Source organism: Crinia signifera, chromosome 5, assembly GCF_055691185.1.
Source record: "Crinia signifera chromosome 5, ASM5569118v1, whole genome shotgun sequence".
NCBI classification, from domain to species: Eukaryota; Metazoa; Chordata; class Amphibia; order Anura; family Myobatrachidae; genus Crinia; species Crinia signifera.
In genome coordinates, this window is record NC_139221.1 from 38,583,477 (window position 1) to 38,600,911 (window position 17,435).

Genomic DNA, 17,435 nt, shown 5'->3' on the forward strand with positions numbered 1-17,435 from the left:
GCGTGCGAGGCACCGTTCCCGAAGCATGGCGAGCACAGCGAGCCTTCAGAGGGGTCACAATGTACTTTTTTAGTGCCCATGTCGACTGTGTCAACATTCGCGATAAAAAGTGACCTTTTGCCTGTCGACGTTGCCCACATCGACCTAATGCTTATGTCGACCTAATGACCCTATTAACCTAATTCCATGTAGACCTTCACAGATGTCGACCTTGATGAATGTTGAGGTTCAGTGGTCGACCCAGTGCATGCTGCTGACCTTCCTCTTGTCAACCGCTATGACCCATGCCCCACAAAAACCTACAGAATCCAGAACTGGTTTCTCCGTTTATAATGCCCCCTAGTGGTCTAGATTACAACTCTATTGTAATGTGCACAGGTATTTTTCCTGTATGCATGGAAAATTCTCTCTCCCGCTTTATATTAATATGATAATGTGGGTAAGTGAAGCACTAACAAAGAAATTACTCCCACATCGTCCGTAAATGACCGTTTTCATATTATCCAACCGTTATCATGGCGGCCATGAGCTGTGCCGGCGACAATGCCTTGCGGGGCGGGACTACGACAGACTATGCACCACGATTGGTCTATCGAGCAGAGCTGCCCCGGATGTGTTTGTACCTGAACGGAAATCTCGCCCGCTCCAAACATGGCGGGTGATTCCGCAATGGAGCTGCTGTTTATAGATACTTTCAAGCACCAAAACACGGAGGTGAGAGATCTGGTCGGGCTGTAATAGTGTGCTATGAGACGGGGGCTGTAGGAGGGAGGTATTTATAAGCAAGGCAGATGGGCAGAAGCTGGCCTGAGGCCTATGTATTCTGCACCAGGGGGCAAAGAAGTAATCATGCATATTGTCAGTCCCTGGTCCCACTATATAGGAGGGTCATTAGGGTCATAAGCAGGAAATTCCCTCACGTATAGTGTCTATCGATGGTATATAAAGCAGGGGACCTCCAGCTACTGAACATCCCATCATGCCATGCTGACACTTGTAGACCATCAACCAGGCTGTTAGCCCACACCTATGCATTATTATAACATTTTGCTGTGGTGGTGGCTGCAGCCGTGTTATAAATATACGGGAGCAGCTGCAGATCACTGAAGCCTGCATTGGGTGTCTTTTTACTTGTAATGCCTCCTGGGCTATGACATATTTTGGTGTAGCTGCGAAGTACATAGTCACCATGACTGCTATAACGTCCTCCTCTCAATCCGCTGCACAAAAACTTTTGCTAACGTTTTAGTACTATTAATCAAATTGCATGCTGCACCAAATAAGTAAGAAGAGCTGGAACAACCTCTGCAGGTTCTACACACATACAATATTTCTGCATTTAAATGTAGATGCATCTCTATAAGCAAGTGTGGTTGTCATGCAGTTTGACAAGGTTCTGTGAACACTCTGCACACTGCTGTATATTATGCTCTTCATAAGGCTGAATCTTAATACTGTGTTAATTCTGTATATGTTACATTGCGTTTGCAGCAAGGCAGCAATGTAGACGTGGTCCGATTTCCATGTGTGGTATATATCAATGAAGTCCGAGTGATCCCTCCAGGGGTGAGAGGTCACTGCAGCCTGCCAGACAGCAGGGCTTATGGGTGAGTATTAAACGGAATACAAAATAAATGTTTGTGCAGTACAAATAAATGTAATGAAGCCTCGTGCTCTATAGTAAAATTCTTCAGACTGTATTATGCGTTCTACTGGACCATAATTAGTAAGATAATGTATTTTCTCATTCACCTAATCTCCAAGATTCTCTAAAGTGGTTCTACTGTGGTGAGGATCATTAATTGCACTTTGTGTGTATGAATCTATTCATCTGCAGTCATCGCTCTATTTCTGTTATATAGATGACTAGTGGTTATTCTAGCACCTGCTATCTTTGAAAATCTGTGCAGTTCCTCTTCCCTGCCTGAGGTGTCGCTGTCTGCTGTGGTGTTTCTAGCACAGGTCTGGTTTGCACATCAGTGCTGATATACAGACCACACTGTGCTAGAAGCGTGGGGCTGCAAATCGCTATGGCCCCTACACATGGAGCGATGTAGAGGCATTTTGTAAGCGATCTACTGAGATCGCATAGAGCAGTGGTTCTCAACCTCGGTCATTGGCTAGATAACAGACGAGGGGTAGAGGGCCCTTCTGAGTCATGGCCAAATGGGAGAACACTATTATATTAAGAAAGAGATCTCCCTAAAGAACTACACATACCATTACTATATGATTATTGTGACTCCAATAACATTGAATTATCCCACTGCGTAGTTTCCACATCATTTATACATTTCAGTATATAATTTGCATCTATCCTATCCTATCGTCTGTCTTTGGTAAGAATATCAGGCAAATGTTAGGGCTCCTTCCAGGTGTAACCTGTATCTCCTCTCCTATAGATGTATAGCAGTCACACCTTTGTAAAGTGGTAATGATCTGTCCTATTGTCTGGCGTCCGGGCTTATGTATATATTATTTCTTGCAGCGAGACGTCTCCGCATACATTTCATCTGGACTTGTTCTTCAACAATGTCAATAAGCCCAGCGCCACCGTGTTTGACAGACTGGGGAGGTTTGTATCCGCTGCTATCTACCTTATGCTCATAATCCAGATACATTTCTATTGCTCAAACTGAAATCTGAATTGCAGTTAAAAATCAAGCAGTCTAACACGTGGGCTACATGCAAAATCAGCCAGTATTTACCTTGCACAGAAACAGTATAAATGCACTCGCTCGCCTAGTATAGCAACCTGTCGTCCCGTTCCCCCCCCCCCCAGACACAACATTACTTACTGTTGTGATTATAAACTGCAGGTGATATGGCTGATATAAGAAAGCTGTAGCTTCGGCAGAGACGCAGACAGTAGCAGATATATTCTGCTCTATACACCTCTGCGGTATCGCTCTGCAGTCTGAGGATGGCCTGACACAAAGTAATGACCTATTGATCACCACCTAATTTAGAAATGTTAGCCAGTCTGGATTTTTTGCAGATGGACAAAACCACGCTGTGCTGCAGGTGGGGCAGATGTAACATGTGCAACATGCTGCACTCGCCATGCTTTGGACTCTATGCCTCGCTACGGGTCAGCACACTATTATATTCTCCCACCATGCTCTAGTGGATGGTAGGTCATGAAATATCGCCTGTCGGCTCAAAAATAAGTGAAAAATATCGACCTAGTTTCCTGTCGACCTTCAATCATGTTGATCTTCAGTCATGTCGAACTTCAGTGGTTGGTGACCTAGTGACTGTATCCCACTGCATTACCCCACAGGCAGCTCTGCAAGATGCATTCATATGTAATGGTGTCAGAAATACTGAATCAGCCGGTAGGTTTTATTATATAATGCTACCAGAGATTACTGACCCCATTTGTTTTACTATCTAAATACTAAAATATACAGGAAAGCATACAGTAGTGTTCATTTAGTCAAATTCCAATGAATCTATCAGAATGTTTTGGGGACAGTTCCGAGAAGGGGGGGGGTTATCAGTGCGATTCCCTCCCTGCATCTTTTCTGTCCTGTGCACTAATACTAACTGCTGTATAGCATCGTAGCCACTGCTGCGCATCATGCTGGGAGAGAAAGGAGACCGCAGCAGCTTCCCTCCCCAGCCCAGCACATGTGCTGCAATGCCTGCTGTGCTATACAGCGGCCAATGATAGTGGACAGATGAGAAGTGTTATGGGGGAGTCTTGCACTGATCGCTTCTCCCTGGATTTGCCTCTGTGTGCAGGGATAAGCTGAAGCTCCACATGAATGGTCCATGACTGGTATCTGAACGCATGACCTCATTGCTTATAGACAGTGAAACTAACCACTGCAGCTATATACTCTTCCAGGCTGTTGTGTGTTATATGCTCTTTGTTATGTAGAAAACCTCTAGCCTAGAACTGGACTGTAATGCGCAACTTTGAATTGTGATATTTTCTTTATCAACAGTCTTGAATATGATGAAAACAGTTCTATCATCTTCCGGCCAAATACAAAGGTAACTAATGGATGCTGCAGGATACTGCTCTGCTCATTACTTTTAAAGGGTTAATGCAGTGTTTCGTGAACTCTGGTCTGAAAGTACACGAACAGCCACGGTTTTTACGTATGTCGATGTATAAGCACATGTGAGTACCTCAGGTAGCCATCTGTGATTAAGCTTGGATATCCTTAAAACCTATACTGTAAGGTTGCCTTGTGGACTGAGTTTATGAAACCCTGTATTTATGTAAGCAAGATCTTCACCTGCAGACTCCTAGCACTGCAGACTCTGTGTTTAGAGGGGAGGCTGAGGAGCATGCACTATATAGATACACTGTTGGAACTAATGCCACCCACCAGCTCCAGCTAGTACCAGCAGAAGAGGCACAGAGTAGGTAGGAGCATGTGCACTGAGGCTTCTGCAGAAGTGTCCACCTGGCTCTAGCAGAGGGGCCCTACACGCCTGTTGACCTACCTCTGAGGCATATTTATTTTGCAGCAGCCCGCTTACTGGCTTCAATAATGGCACCGCAGCCTGGGAGCCACAGCTGTCGCCACATACGGAGGCCCTCCCGGCGAGCAGAGTCTCCTGCTGGCTCCCGGGTTTAATTTTTTTTTTTTACCGAATTTCATTGCAAACGCCTTCTTGGGCATGAGTCCCTGTGGGTCCCTACTGTCGGACCCCTCCTGCATGTTCCTGGGCTCTGTCTAGCTGGGAGTGTGTCCAGAGTGCTGGGGTGTGTAGCAGGTTTAATTTCCCTTGCAAAGGGCCAGTTCTAGTTAGATTTAATTTTCTTTTCATTTTACACACCGTTTCTAGACTGCCATTCCAACGTGTTTAAACGCCGGCAACTGCACCTCATTTAACGCGATCTCACACCGTCCGCAGGACCGAATTAACTTAAAATTGCATGCAACTTTATGGAGCTGCGAGAGCTATTGGGTGAATTCCATCTGCCGTAGAGAGTGTCCGGTGCCGGACACTTGTGAATTCTACTTATCTTATGTTTGCATTACTTACACATCTCAATACCGTGATGATGTATCCCCTGACTAGTTTTTATGTCGGACAGGTTAATACAGATGGGCTTGTGCTGAAAGGATGGTACAATTGTCTGACTCTGGCTGTCTATGGGTCGGTAGATCGTGTTATCATAAAACACGAGCGAGACTCTTCGCCACCGCCTCCGCCGCCTCCACCACCACCTCCGCAGCACCAACCGATCCCCCTGAAAAGGAACCCTAAGCACGGTGAGTTAGGTGACCTTGCAGCATGCTCTCTGAAGTCTTGCGTCATACTGACAGGCTGACATTGATGGGAATCTTCCTAAGCATGCGAGCAGTATACATTTGAGTCTTCTAAGTGATTTGGTAGGCTTGTCCTTGGTAACCGTTTCACCAGAGCCTAATAGCTGAGCGGTTTATGGTAGTTAAGAGGACCACGCTGGTCATGGTGGTAACATCTAAGTTCTCTTGTTATCTGAAATCATTTCTGTAGTTCCAGCATAAACTTACACCACTCTGACATTAATAAAAGAGAAAATATAATTAACAATACAGAGGCAATAATAATATAGGTGTTATCACCATCTGGCAGGGAAAGATCATATATGCAGTCACACAATGGGGTACATTGACTAAGATGGGAGATCTATTGAAGATGAGATGTTGCCATAGCAACCAATCAGATTCTTCTTATTTCTTTAGCACATTCTAGAAGATAATAGAATCTGATTTGTTTTTATGGCAACATCCCATCTTCAATTTACCCCAATTTACCACAATGTTTATCTCTATGCATGTTTACGTTGCTTGTCCCCGCTAATTAGGCACTTAGGGTTCAGCCTTAGAGCACGCGTGTAATATGATGCATGTGTTTACTATATGTACTGTCTAGAAAGGGTTTAATGCATGGCATCCCATCCCCGTCATTGTAAATGATACGTTTTGCTGCCTTGAAATCTCAAGCGCATCAAACTCCAATATGAAACCCAGGTTCTGTTTCCTCCCCGTGCTTGCTCACCGGTTCTTAATGGTCTCCTAATTCTATAGCGTAACACTAGCTGGTAGAATGGCGTTCTGCATATTTGGCATTGGCAGGCTCATAGTCCGCTCCCCCTGTCTTCTCATTCTTCGTTGCGTGCTTGTGGCTACATATTAAATCATTTAGGTTGCATTTGTCATTCTCCTTTTGTTAGTCGAAGAAGACAAAGAAGACCAGTATAATGGTAGTCCACCAAGACCGCAGCCAAGAGGGCCCAGAACTCCACCGGGTCCTCCACCTCCCGATGACGATGATGACGAGCCAATGCCAGCTGCAGGTAGACCTCTAGTGTTTGATTGGTAATTGATAAGAGCGTCCTGAGTTTCCAGGTTTTATGCCGGTACATCAAGTCAACGTCAGCTGAGCCTTTGATGATGTGCATAAATAAATGACTGTCCCTTAGACTAACTCTATATTAAATCAAAATCAAGTAAACTAGTACTAACTGAATTGTTAGGGTTCATATAGTAAGACATGACAAATAATATGCAGAAAACTTCTATTAACTGTTCCTTTTATAACCAATTTGTTCATCTACTAAGGGTCGGGCCCTTTAAAGCAGCTTCTTCCTGCCCTGTTTAAGCTTGAAGTTTAAAAGGACAATGCATTTAATGTCAAAGCATTGCCCTTTAAAATTTTGATCATAATAGGATACGGAAGCGCTGCATAAATATACAGTACCCCCTAGGTGTGTCATAGGAGAGTAATGTGCTGTCTTTATGCTGTTATATTGATAACTTGAGATTCTTGTTCTTAAGAAACTGTTGTTAATGAGAAATTAGCATAAAAACTGGCATTTGTTCTGTTCAGGTAAATGGAAGAGCACAAGTTGACCGCATGGTATTAATATTTATCACTTGTTCTGCGTGCTTTTTTATTTTATTTACATAAGGCGGAGAAAAGGACGACGATCGGGAACAGGGGGAAGTCTACTTCGAGCCGATCTCGCCTGATCGTGTTTCTATCCACCCCGATGGCAATTACTCAGATGATGAGGATGGGAACGATGATCCTCAAGACGATGGGGATGAAGACGAGGATGATGATGAGGAGGATGAGGACGATGACCTCAATGCTGACGATGATGAAGATGACGACGATGTCCAAACAGGGGACAGCATAGTTGATGAAGATGACGACGAAGAGGATGAAATTGAAGGTGATCTTGACTTGCTCTTGATATCTTAGGATAAAGCTAGTCGTACAAGAGCCAGGTTTATGTTGCACCCTATGTTCTACAGAATGATCAGTATACATTTAGGTACCAGCGGTGCTTCTTTCAATGCTTTCGTTGTAGGTCTAATAAGATGTGATTTATCATTTCACCACCTATTTTTCTTATTGAGATATTTACACAAATATCTGGGGGTGGGGAAGGGGCGTAACAACCAGCGTTTCAGAATATTGGGGAGTGTCTGCATTGTTTTCTGGGTGCGCTGAAGCTTCACCGGCCAAAGCGAGAATTGACCGGTTGTCCTGAGGAACTTGATGGTTACTTAAATGCACAGTGTTCATACAGATGTACTAATGCAGTGGTTCTCAACCTCGGTTACTCAAGTACCCCCAACCGTTCATGTTTTCCAGGTCTCCACACTGAATCATAAGTGACATAATTAGCACCATATGTGAATCTTTTAAAATGTGTCTGTGATTAATGAGTGCACCTGCTGGGTGATCTGGAAAACGTGACCGGTTGGGGGTACCGAGGTTGGGAACCACTGGTCTAATGCTACATCCTCCGACGCAACAGGAGCAGTAAAGCCGGCAGGAGGCATTTGTTTACCTAATCAAAATTTACCTAAATTACCTGCATCATTGGCATATTATAACAGCGCTTCAAAGTACATAGACACGGGCTGTGCGTTACCCTCTGTATCTGAGGTGTTGGTGTATGAAGCAGTGAATAAGGAAGGAGAAGTGATAAAGTGCCTGGTACTGTATCAGCGGCCAATCGGCTCCCAACTGTTCCCTTTTAAACCCAGCCTGTAACTTAACAGTCCCGAGCTGATTGGCCAGTGATAAAGTACTAGGCACATTTTATCACTTCTCCTCCCTGAATGAGACCGTTACAGGTTTATGACTTATTTAAATGGCTTCAAGTTTTGACTTATGTTTTGTACTACAAGTATTTAATTTCTCAGAGACATTTACATTGGTATAAATTTACTAAGATGGGAGTTCTATTTCACATGGGATGTTATGCTGTGGGAGACCAATCAGATGTGATCTATTATCTTCTAGAAGCCGCTAAACAAATAAGTAGATTCTGATTGGTTACCCATAGCAACACCCCATGTGACACAGTACTCCCATCTCAGTAAATTTCCCCTATTATCTGAAATACAATCCCCTGTAAGATCTACTCCAACCAGCACTCAGCATCAACTATTACACCATATAACAGAAGCATTTCCATCCAATGTGCTGCAGGTAATCCTATTTCAATCGTGAATGTCTACCCTTTGCTGTTATTTACCAGTCATGACCATGATATATACATATTGATAATAGGGGTTTCTATTTCAGGGGACGATGGATATGAACAGATATCCAGCGATGAAGACGGGATCGCTGACTTTGAACGGGAAGCATTTAAATACCCAAGTTTCGATATTGATTACACCCCAGAGGATTTAGCCTCTGTACCCACCATGACTTACGATCCCTATGATCGTGACTTGGGCCCGCTTATGTACTTCAGCTGTCCATATAGAACTTCCTATGAGAATGAAATCGGCAAGCTCCGGGACCAGGACCTGGATAAGGATAGCTCTGGAGCAAGCGAGATCTCGGTGAAACTATTGGAACTCCTGGATCTGTATCAAGAAGACAGGGGTGCTAAGTGGGTTACAGCATTAGAAGAAGTACCCAGCTTAATAGTGAAAGGACTAAGTTTCCTGCAGCTGAAAGAGCCAGGACGAGACCATCTTCCTCAGTTAGTTGACTGGGCTATACAAGCGCTGGACTTGCAGCTGGCTCTCCAGCAACCTATTGCCTTGAACGTTAGGCAGCTCAAAGCGGGTACTAAGCTTGTGTCCTCTCTTTCAGAATGCGGCACTCAGGCTGTAGATCTGCTGGTGAACGCAGATGTCATTGGCAAGTTGTATGGCTTACTGTTTGCAGAACATGTGTCGTCCTCCCTCAAACTAAATGCGTTTAAATCCCTGGACAGCATCATTAGCACAACTGAAGGGATGGAGGTGTTTTTAAAAGGTCATCCCGATTCAGAGGGAAAGAGTGGATATCAAAAACTCTTGGAGCTGATCTTGTTGGACCAGACAGTACGGGTGTTCACGGCTTGCTCAGCTGTTCTGCAGAAATGCCACTTTTATGAACTTCTGTCTGATGTGAAGAGGATGGGAGATCAGCTAGCTGAAAGCACAACGGCTCTTCAAGGCCACGGAGACCCGGTCCAGGACACCCGGACCGCAGTTGAGAAAAGTAGTAGAGATTATGACAATGATGTGGAGGTTCCCATGGATATGGATCGTCTCTTGGAAGCCTCCAACATTAGTGAAGGAGACCTGGAGAAACTGGTTGGTCTTCTGAATGAGATATTCCATCTTTTATTGACTGCACCGCACACCATGATCCAGCCTCCTGTGAAGTCCTTCCCAACACTAGCCAGAATCACCGGCCCACCAGAAAGAGATGATCCTTATCCTGTCTTGTTTCGGTAAGATGCCATGTGTTTCATATTTTATTAGTACTACGGTTAGACTTTGTTTTATTTAATTCCACTTGTTTGTGAGTTAATCTTGGATAATTACACAAGCGGCGGAACTCCTTGTTTGGTAACAGCCAAAATCTGTATAGCGTTTGTTAATGGTTCCACAGACATTATCAAGGAATTGATTCCATCCATGATCTATTTCTGTACTACATTGCTCTCAAAATAGGAAAAACCATGGGTACTTGTGTATTATCTGGGCGCCCGTTTTCTCATCTTAGGGCATTGTACAACCAAAAGTCGGTCGCATCGCATGCGATGCGATTGGACCCGATTTTTAATTGTACACGCACCCAGATGCCTGATTCCTATGTTAAATGCCCCCCCCCCAGACCCAATTTTTGATTGTATACCCACCCTGATGGGTAATGACTATGTCAAATGCCCCCCCATTGTTAACGCCACCCCACGTTCAACGCCAACCCGAAGCGTGGCCGGCGGCGGTGGTACGCATCCTCTGACCTTTTCAAACCCCCACTATCCAGGTCGGCGTGGAGTTGATTTTATATAGTGTGGCGAGCACAGCGAGCCCCGCGCATTACTTCACATGTATTCCGCGGGGCTCGCCGCACTCGCCACACTTCGGGCTCGCTGTGCTCGCCACACTATATAAAATCAACTCCACACCGACGTGGATAGTGGGGATATGAAAAGGTCGGAGGACGCGTACCACCGCCGCCGCTCGCCACGCTTCGGGTTGGCGTTGATCATGGAGGGGCATTTGACATTGTATACCCAGCCTGATGGGTAATGACTATGTCAAATGCCCCCCCATTGTTAACGCCACCCCACGATCAACGCCAACCTGAAGCGTGGCGAGCGGTGAAATCAACTCAACGCTGACGTGGATAGTGGGGGTATGAAAAGGTCGGAGGACGCATACCGCCGCCCCTCGCGGGCTCGCCACGCTTCGGGTTCGCGTTTATCATGGCATTGCGTTAACAATGGGGGTCATTTTACCTAATAATGAACCATCATGGTGGGTATGCAATTAAAAATTTGGTCTGGGGGGCCATTTAACATTGGGTACAATGTAAAAATCGGGTTGGTCGCGTCGCATCGCATGCCATTGTAATGGCATGCGATGCAACCGATTTTTTCATTGTACAAGGAACGTCTAAAAAGCCCGAAAATCGGGTCCCATCGCGTCTCATCGCATGCCTTAAGTAGTGGCATGCGATGAAAAAATCGGGCACCCAGATATTACACAAGTACCAAACCATGGGTACTGCAGGTGGGGCAGATGTAACATGTGCAATGAGTTAAATTTGGGTGGGGTGTGTTAAAATCTAAATTGCAGTGTACAAATAATGCAGCCAGTATTTGCCCTACGCAGAAACAAAATAACTCACCCAAATGTAACTCTCTCTGCATATGTTACATCTGCCCCACCTGCAGTGCACATGGTTTTGCCCATTTTGAGAACACATTTGTACTGGGATCAGATCGGAATAAGGGCCTGTATGTAGTGTTCCCGCTAGGCTGTTTTAACAGATCAATTTTTAAAGGCTGCTCCCCCTTTAGCAGCACCCTGCTTATCAGCCAGCCCCTGAGAGAAAGCTCTTCTACTATTCAGAATAAGAGGAGGAGAGCGAGAGGAGGGAGAGAGATGGGAAGGCATTGGGAAGTAAAAAAACTGACAAACCCGGGCACAACATCTACAGGTATTACTGTAGATTACTTTGGCTTCAGCCCTGGCCTTGAGTGTCCTTTATTGTAGGATTCCCTACTTCCTCAGGAAACCCCAGCCTTGGGGCTATCCAGTCAAGTGTGTCCCCTGTTTGCGACATTACCCCCCTCCCCCCTCTTAATGGAGCCTGATGCTGGTTCTAAATACACATTTTGTTACCCATATATTGAGAAACCGTGCCACCTCAAAGTACTGGCTCATTAAATATGGGAAACTGCATTTTATCCCCCATATATTTTGCACCTGGGCTAGCTCAAAGAGCTGGATATGCCTTTGTGGGGGAAACTTTAAATCCTGTCACCATCCACAATATGAATCCTCAACCATCCATCTCTTCACCATTCTAATTAAATTCCTCATTCATTTTATTGTCCTTTACTAGAGAGAGAGGGTAGTATTAAATACCGCTTTTTTGGGTGGGGGGCGATTGGGGCTCTTTTCGTGCTCTATCGGAAAATCTTTTCACTGAAAATCTTATTCAGCGATCGCTGTTCGCCGAAAGCGACCAGTGAATGCCGGCCAGTTCTCCGTTTCATGCTCGCTGCAATTCGCTGGTGTATTTCAATGGCGTTTTCACTGGGATTCGCACTGTTTTCAATGCTAGGATGGAGAACTGCTTTCAGCATGATTTTCGCTGAGATTCACCGTTTTGCATTTGACATCTTTTTAAGGTGAACTGGAATGTGTTCTTTTAAAATAAAGGTTTTCTATTTATTTATTTTTTGGGTGTCAAAAAATCAGTAATTTTATAACGCAAAGGGTCTTGCTATTTGGATTCATGTACTTGCAGCACATGAGTATATATTTAATTTTTATTTTTACGTGACTTCATCAGGGGGGTGGGGAGCCACTCATTACATATGCACGAGCTGGACCAGTGCAGCTCTCCCTCCACCACCCAGCCTGCCCAGTCTCCTCAGGGAGGCAGCTTCTGCTGCCTGTGTCCCCGCCAGCCCTCCTTCTCCCCCCTGCTGCTGTGTTAAGGCCCCCATACACTAGCCGATTTTGATCAGATTTCGGCCAGATCAGTAGGATCTGGCCGAAATCGGACCAAAATCGGCTAGTTTTGATGTCCCCTCAGATCCGATGCGCGGTCCCGTGCGCATCGGATCTGCGTCGGGTGGTCGGACCTGCTGCACGTCCGACCACCCGACTTGGGACCTAGTGGGGCGGCGCGGCGGTGGAGGGAGCAGGGGGGGCTGGGGACGCTGCGGGGGACACAGGCGGCATAGAGCCGGGCAGGGGGAGCCGGGAGCTGTCAGTACTGAATAAAAAAAAAAAAGCCCATACAATGAATGGGCGGCCTGTGATTGGCTGAGCGCTCTCTCAGCCAGTCAGCAATTGGCTGAGAGAGCGCTCAGCCAATCACAGGCCGCCCATTCATTGTATAGGCTTTTTTTTCTAGCACTGACAGCTCCCGGCTCCCTCTGCACGTCTCTATGCCGCCTGTGTCCCCCGCAGCGTCCCCAGCCCCCCCTGCTCCCACCAGCAGCCCTGCTCTGTAGCCCCCCCCCCCCCTCCCCCTGCTCCCAGCGTCCCCAGCCCTGCTCTGTAGTCCCCCCCTGCTCCCCGGGTTTTTTACATGTGATAAATCGAGACGATTTATCACATGTAAAAAATGGCACATCAAGTGCCAATCTAATCAAGCTCCCCCGGGGAGCAGCCGGGGAAGCTCAGGGGAAAGTCGGGGGCGACTTGTCCTAAGGACAAGTCGCCCTAGTGTATGGGGGCCTTTAAGCATCCGGCGCAGGCAGGGAGGCTTCCAGCTCCCTGCCTTCCACCGTCCTCCCGGCTCCATAGGGCATTCTCCGGGGGATTAAAATTAAAGCAGTGATCCCCTGATGCATTGAATAGGGGGAGAGGGAGAGCTGGCTGCGAATCCTCCAGCCCACCGGATGCCGGCGAATGTGCAGCGGATCCTAAACAGGATTCGCTGCACATGGTGAATAAAACCATTGAATACTGGCCAGAGAGAGAGAAAGCAATACACTAGAAGCCTATTATGAATAGGTTGGGTTGTATAACCTATCAGTTTGGTTTTTGTTTCTGTCTGTTCTTTAAAAAGGCAATGCTTTAATAGCCATGTCTTGCTAGTAAATGCATTGTCCTTTTAAATATCAGGTAGAAACACTGTCCAAACTCTTCATAAATAAACCGCTTGGTATCCATGATTTTAGCACTGTGGGTTGTGTACTAGACAACACTATTTACATAGATATTATTTAGAAGAGTTAATGGCCATAATAACATCATTTCTATTGTATATATGCGTCATTGTATCAGCATCCCTGTTGGCCTTGAGCGTTGTGACAGGAGAGAGCAGTAGGACTCCTTTATTCAGAGCAGCCACTGTGTAGGGTGATGTTCCTGATAATGCAGCCTCTCCGCTCTCTAGGAACCAGACATGGCTGAGTACAAAGTCTTTTCATTCATCAGGGACCTATGACATTGCTTAGTGTCTCCGTGCTGGCCGATTCCTGTGGGACTACTGAATTACATTTACATAATAGCTACTGTATAGCCTACAGGTGCACTCCAACAACACAACTACAAGGAGACTCATGGGGAAAGCGGAATACTTTATACATCTAGTGTTGTATTTTCCATTAAGTGATGTTTCTGTGTATGTGACTCTGTATGTTCTCTTCTCTCAGGTACCTGCACAATCATCAGTTCCTGGAGTCCGCCACATTGCTCCTGTCTCTGCCGGGGACCAGCGCCCACCCAGGTGTCGTTCACGCTGTGCGGGAGATCCTGAGATTTTTGGCACAGTCTCAGAAAGGACTACTGTTCCTGCTATTTGAGAATGAAGCAACAAACCTGATCGCCAGAGCATTGTGCCAAGCATCTGAGCAGGACCAGGAGGACAATCTGCAGTCTGAGGGGAACAATGAGGACTCGTGTGCCTTGTGGCTATTGCACGCCACCCAAGCTCTCCAGTACATCTCTGAACTCTTTAACCACTTCCAGCATTGTGCAGCCACGGAGGAGGCTGACCATGTCAACCTGCTGAGGCTCCTGCACAATCTTTATCTGATCAGCTTCAATCCTATAGGCAGGTCTGCTGTCGCCCATGTTTTCAGCCTGGACCAGAACCTGCAGTGCCTAATAACCTTGATGGAGTTCTGCTCGAAGGAATCTCTGGGGTAATTGATTTGCTCTCTTTGTTTGCATATGTAATCCAATGTCAGCAATGATCTGTATACGGAATTTGCAAATAACGAGGCTGGTAGTCGCGTGGGATGCGAGCCGAACTCAGAGTTTATATTAAAGTGGCCATCATTTACAAGGCAAAAACATGCCTTATAAATGATTGCCCCTTTAACCCCTTCAGTGGCAATCCCGAGAATTTTCCGGGCTGTGCCTCAGTGCCCAGTCTGGCAAGCCCAGAAAATTCTCGGGATTGCCACTGTTTACAGCCGGGCAGCGCTGCTGAGTTCAATCACTGAACTCCCCTCTGCGGCGCTTCCGGCTCCCTCCCCCTCCCCCCTCCGGGTTTTGTATAAAGTCCCTGGCGCTGGCTTATGACAAGCCGGCTGCCGTGAACAGGGACACGGTGCGGGAAGAGCAGGTCTGTGCAGCGGCGCTGCCGGGACCCAGGGAGACAGTGGTGTTTTTTTTTAAGGGAGCGCTCCTCATAAAAAACTGGCCCTGTAGGGAGCGTTCCCAAAAAAAAAACCCACCACTGAAGGGGTTAATCATCCAAGTTCAGCTGGCATCCTGCACGGGTGCTGAACTCTCCCCGCAGTGCATCCGGCCCTTGGTGTCCAGTCTTGGAAAATGCTTCTACTAGTACAGGGGTTCTCAGGATCCCACACAGTTCACGGTTTCCAGGCCACCCGGCAGGTGCATTCATTACTCATTGACACATTTTAAAAGAGCCACAGGTGAATCTAATTATTTCACTTGCGTTTCTGTGAGGAGACCTGCAAAACATACACTGTGTGGGGTCCCGAGAACTGAGTTTGAGAACCTGCGTACTAGTATGTTACCGCAGCTCACTGTTTAGTCCCAGGCAATATGAAAACCTTGATCAATGTAGCGAATGTTAGTATATGAAATATCAGTGTAATGACCGTATCTGGCAAAATGCCAATTCTCTTATTCCAGGGAGGCAAAGTCAAAGAAATCTGTAGCTTATAATTACGCCTGTCTGCTCGTGCTGCTGGTGGTACAGACCACCAATGACGTTCAGATGTTGGAGAGTCACTCCGGTCCATTGCTGAAGCTCTGCAAGGCGGATGAAATCAATATAAAACTACAGGGTACGTCGGAGGAATTTGTGCGACTTAAGTGTTTAATGGAGTTTCCAAGAAGGGATCTTTTTACACTTCATATATATATATTTTTTTTATTTCCCTATCTAGAGCTTGGTAAATGGCTAGAGCCTTTGAAAAGTTTTCGGTTTGATATAAATTGCATCCCTGGCCTCATTGACTATATAAAACAGGTGAGTGGAACCAATTATTTATTTTTAAAATATTCTCATTTATAAGCGGCTAAAGGCCAACTGCTCCCATAAAGAAGAGGATGGCTAATTTATTAATGGCTTCTTATGTAGTGCAGAAAATCATGTTGAGCTTTACAATTGGAAACATTGATAAAGCCAAACTGGGGAGCTCAGTCAGAGGTGGCGGGCCCTGCTCGCTAATACCACTTTCAGACATATGGTAAAATCCCGGGATTTTTCACATGCACGCGCACAATCCCAGGACTAGTGTATGTCTGAAAGGCTCTACCCGGGATTTTAGTCCTCTAAAATCCCGGGTCCTGCGCAACTGCAATCGACCCGGGAATTTTAAAAACCTGGGTTTGCACCGCGTCTAAAATCCCAGGTAGTATGTCTGAAAGGGGTATAATTTACAATCTGATGAATCCTTTGTACTGCGGGAATCCTTCATCTGTAAAGTATTTGTTTTTAACGTTACTCCTTTCTAGCTAATTAGTGTAGTGCAGGCATGTCCGAACTGGCCCTCCAGCTGTCGTGAAACTACACATCCCAGCATGCCTTGCCATAGTTTTAGCATTCCCTAATAGCAAAACTGTGGCAAGGCATGATGGGACTTGTAGTTTATCTACAGCTGGAGGGCCATAGTTTGAACATGCCTGGTGTAGTGTGTATATAATATATAAGTCAGAGCAGCAATGGGTCTGAAGGGTAAATGTATGAAGCTTGGAGAAGTGGTATCTACCCCATAAAGATCGTTATGTGCAAGGTGATAATGCACCAGCCAATCAGCTCCTAACTGTCAATTAACATATTGGAGCTGATTGGCTGGTACATTATCACTTTGCACATAATGTTCTTCATGGTAATAGATACCACTTTTTCACGCATCCCAGCATGCCCTGCAACAGCTTTAGCATGGTCAAATAGCAAAACAAAAGCAGGGCATGCTGGGATGTGTATTCCTTTTCCGTCTACTCGCCAGAATGCCAGTGACTTGTCTTACAGCACTGGCCGGGCTGTGGTTTTATGATGTGGGGAAGGGGTGTAGCATGAAGATCAGTTGGAAGTTGTAATTGTGGATTTTGATTGGTTTTCGTGGTCACACCCTCCCTCACTCAATATCCATTTAAAAGTGGCCGATTGCAGTGTTTATTTGCCAGTTGGGTGGTAATGCAGCTGTTTGTTTGAAAAGGGATTTTATTTATTTTTGTCTTTTTCAGTGAATTTGTTACTGTTTGTGTGTATTATTGAAATCTTTTTTTTTTTTCCCTGTAGAATTTAGACAATCTGATGGCACCAGAAGGGGTTGGGCTGCTAACTGCTCTAAGGGTACTTTGCCATGTGGCGTGCCCACCGACTCTTGTTGAAGGTAAGGAATAGGAGCTTTGTGTTCATTGTACCAAAACTGGTGGTTCACAGGCGGTTGCAGAGTTAAAGATTCTACAACAGTTTGAACACACATGTACTTTAAATCCCACAATTGCTGTAGAGATGCGGGCTGTCTAAGCACAGTTCTATGCTTTTTTAAGGGCTAA

General features: G+C 45.8%; 1 protein-coding gene across 1 annotated transcript in view; it reads left to right on the top strand.

The window, feature by feature from the left end:
• Positions 1-561: 561 nt before the first annotated feature.
• Positions 562-17,435, top strand: part of VIRMA (vir like m6A methyltransferase associated) — a 28,524-nt gene continuing 11,650 nt past the window's right edge. The window contains exons 1-12 of the mRNA XM_083187043.1: positions 562-714; positions 1,492-1,607; positions 2,489-2,575; positions 3,954-4,002; positions 5,060-5,237; positions 6,185-6,307; positions 6,923-7,189; positions 8,557-9,706; positions 14,105-14,596; positions 15,561-15,715; positions 15,818-15,900; positions 17,176-17,269. Coding sequence (XP_083043169.1) covers positions 652-714; positions 1,492-1,607; positions 2,489-2,575; positions 3,954-4,002; positions 5,060-5,237; positions 6,185-6,307; positions 6,923-7,189; positions 8,557-9,706; positions 14,105-14,596; positions 15,561-15,715; positions 15,818-15,900; positions 17,176-17,269 — 2,857 coding nt within the window. The 5' untranslated portion in view covers positions 562-651. The remainder of the gene's footprint in view (positions 715-1,491; positions 1,608-2,488; positions 2,576-3,953; positions 4,003-5,059; positions 5,238-6,184; positions 6,308-6,922; positions 7,190-8,556; positions 9,707-14,104; positions 14,597-15,560; positions 15,716-15,817; positions 15,901-17,175; positions 17,270-17,435) is intronic.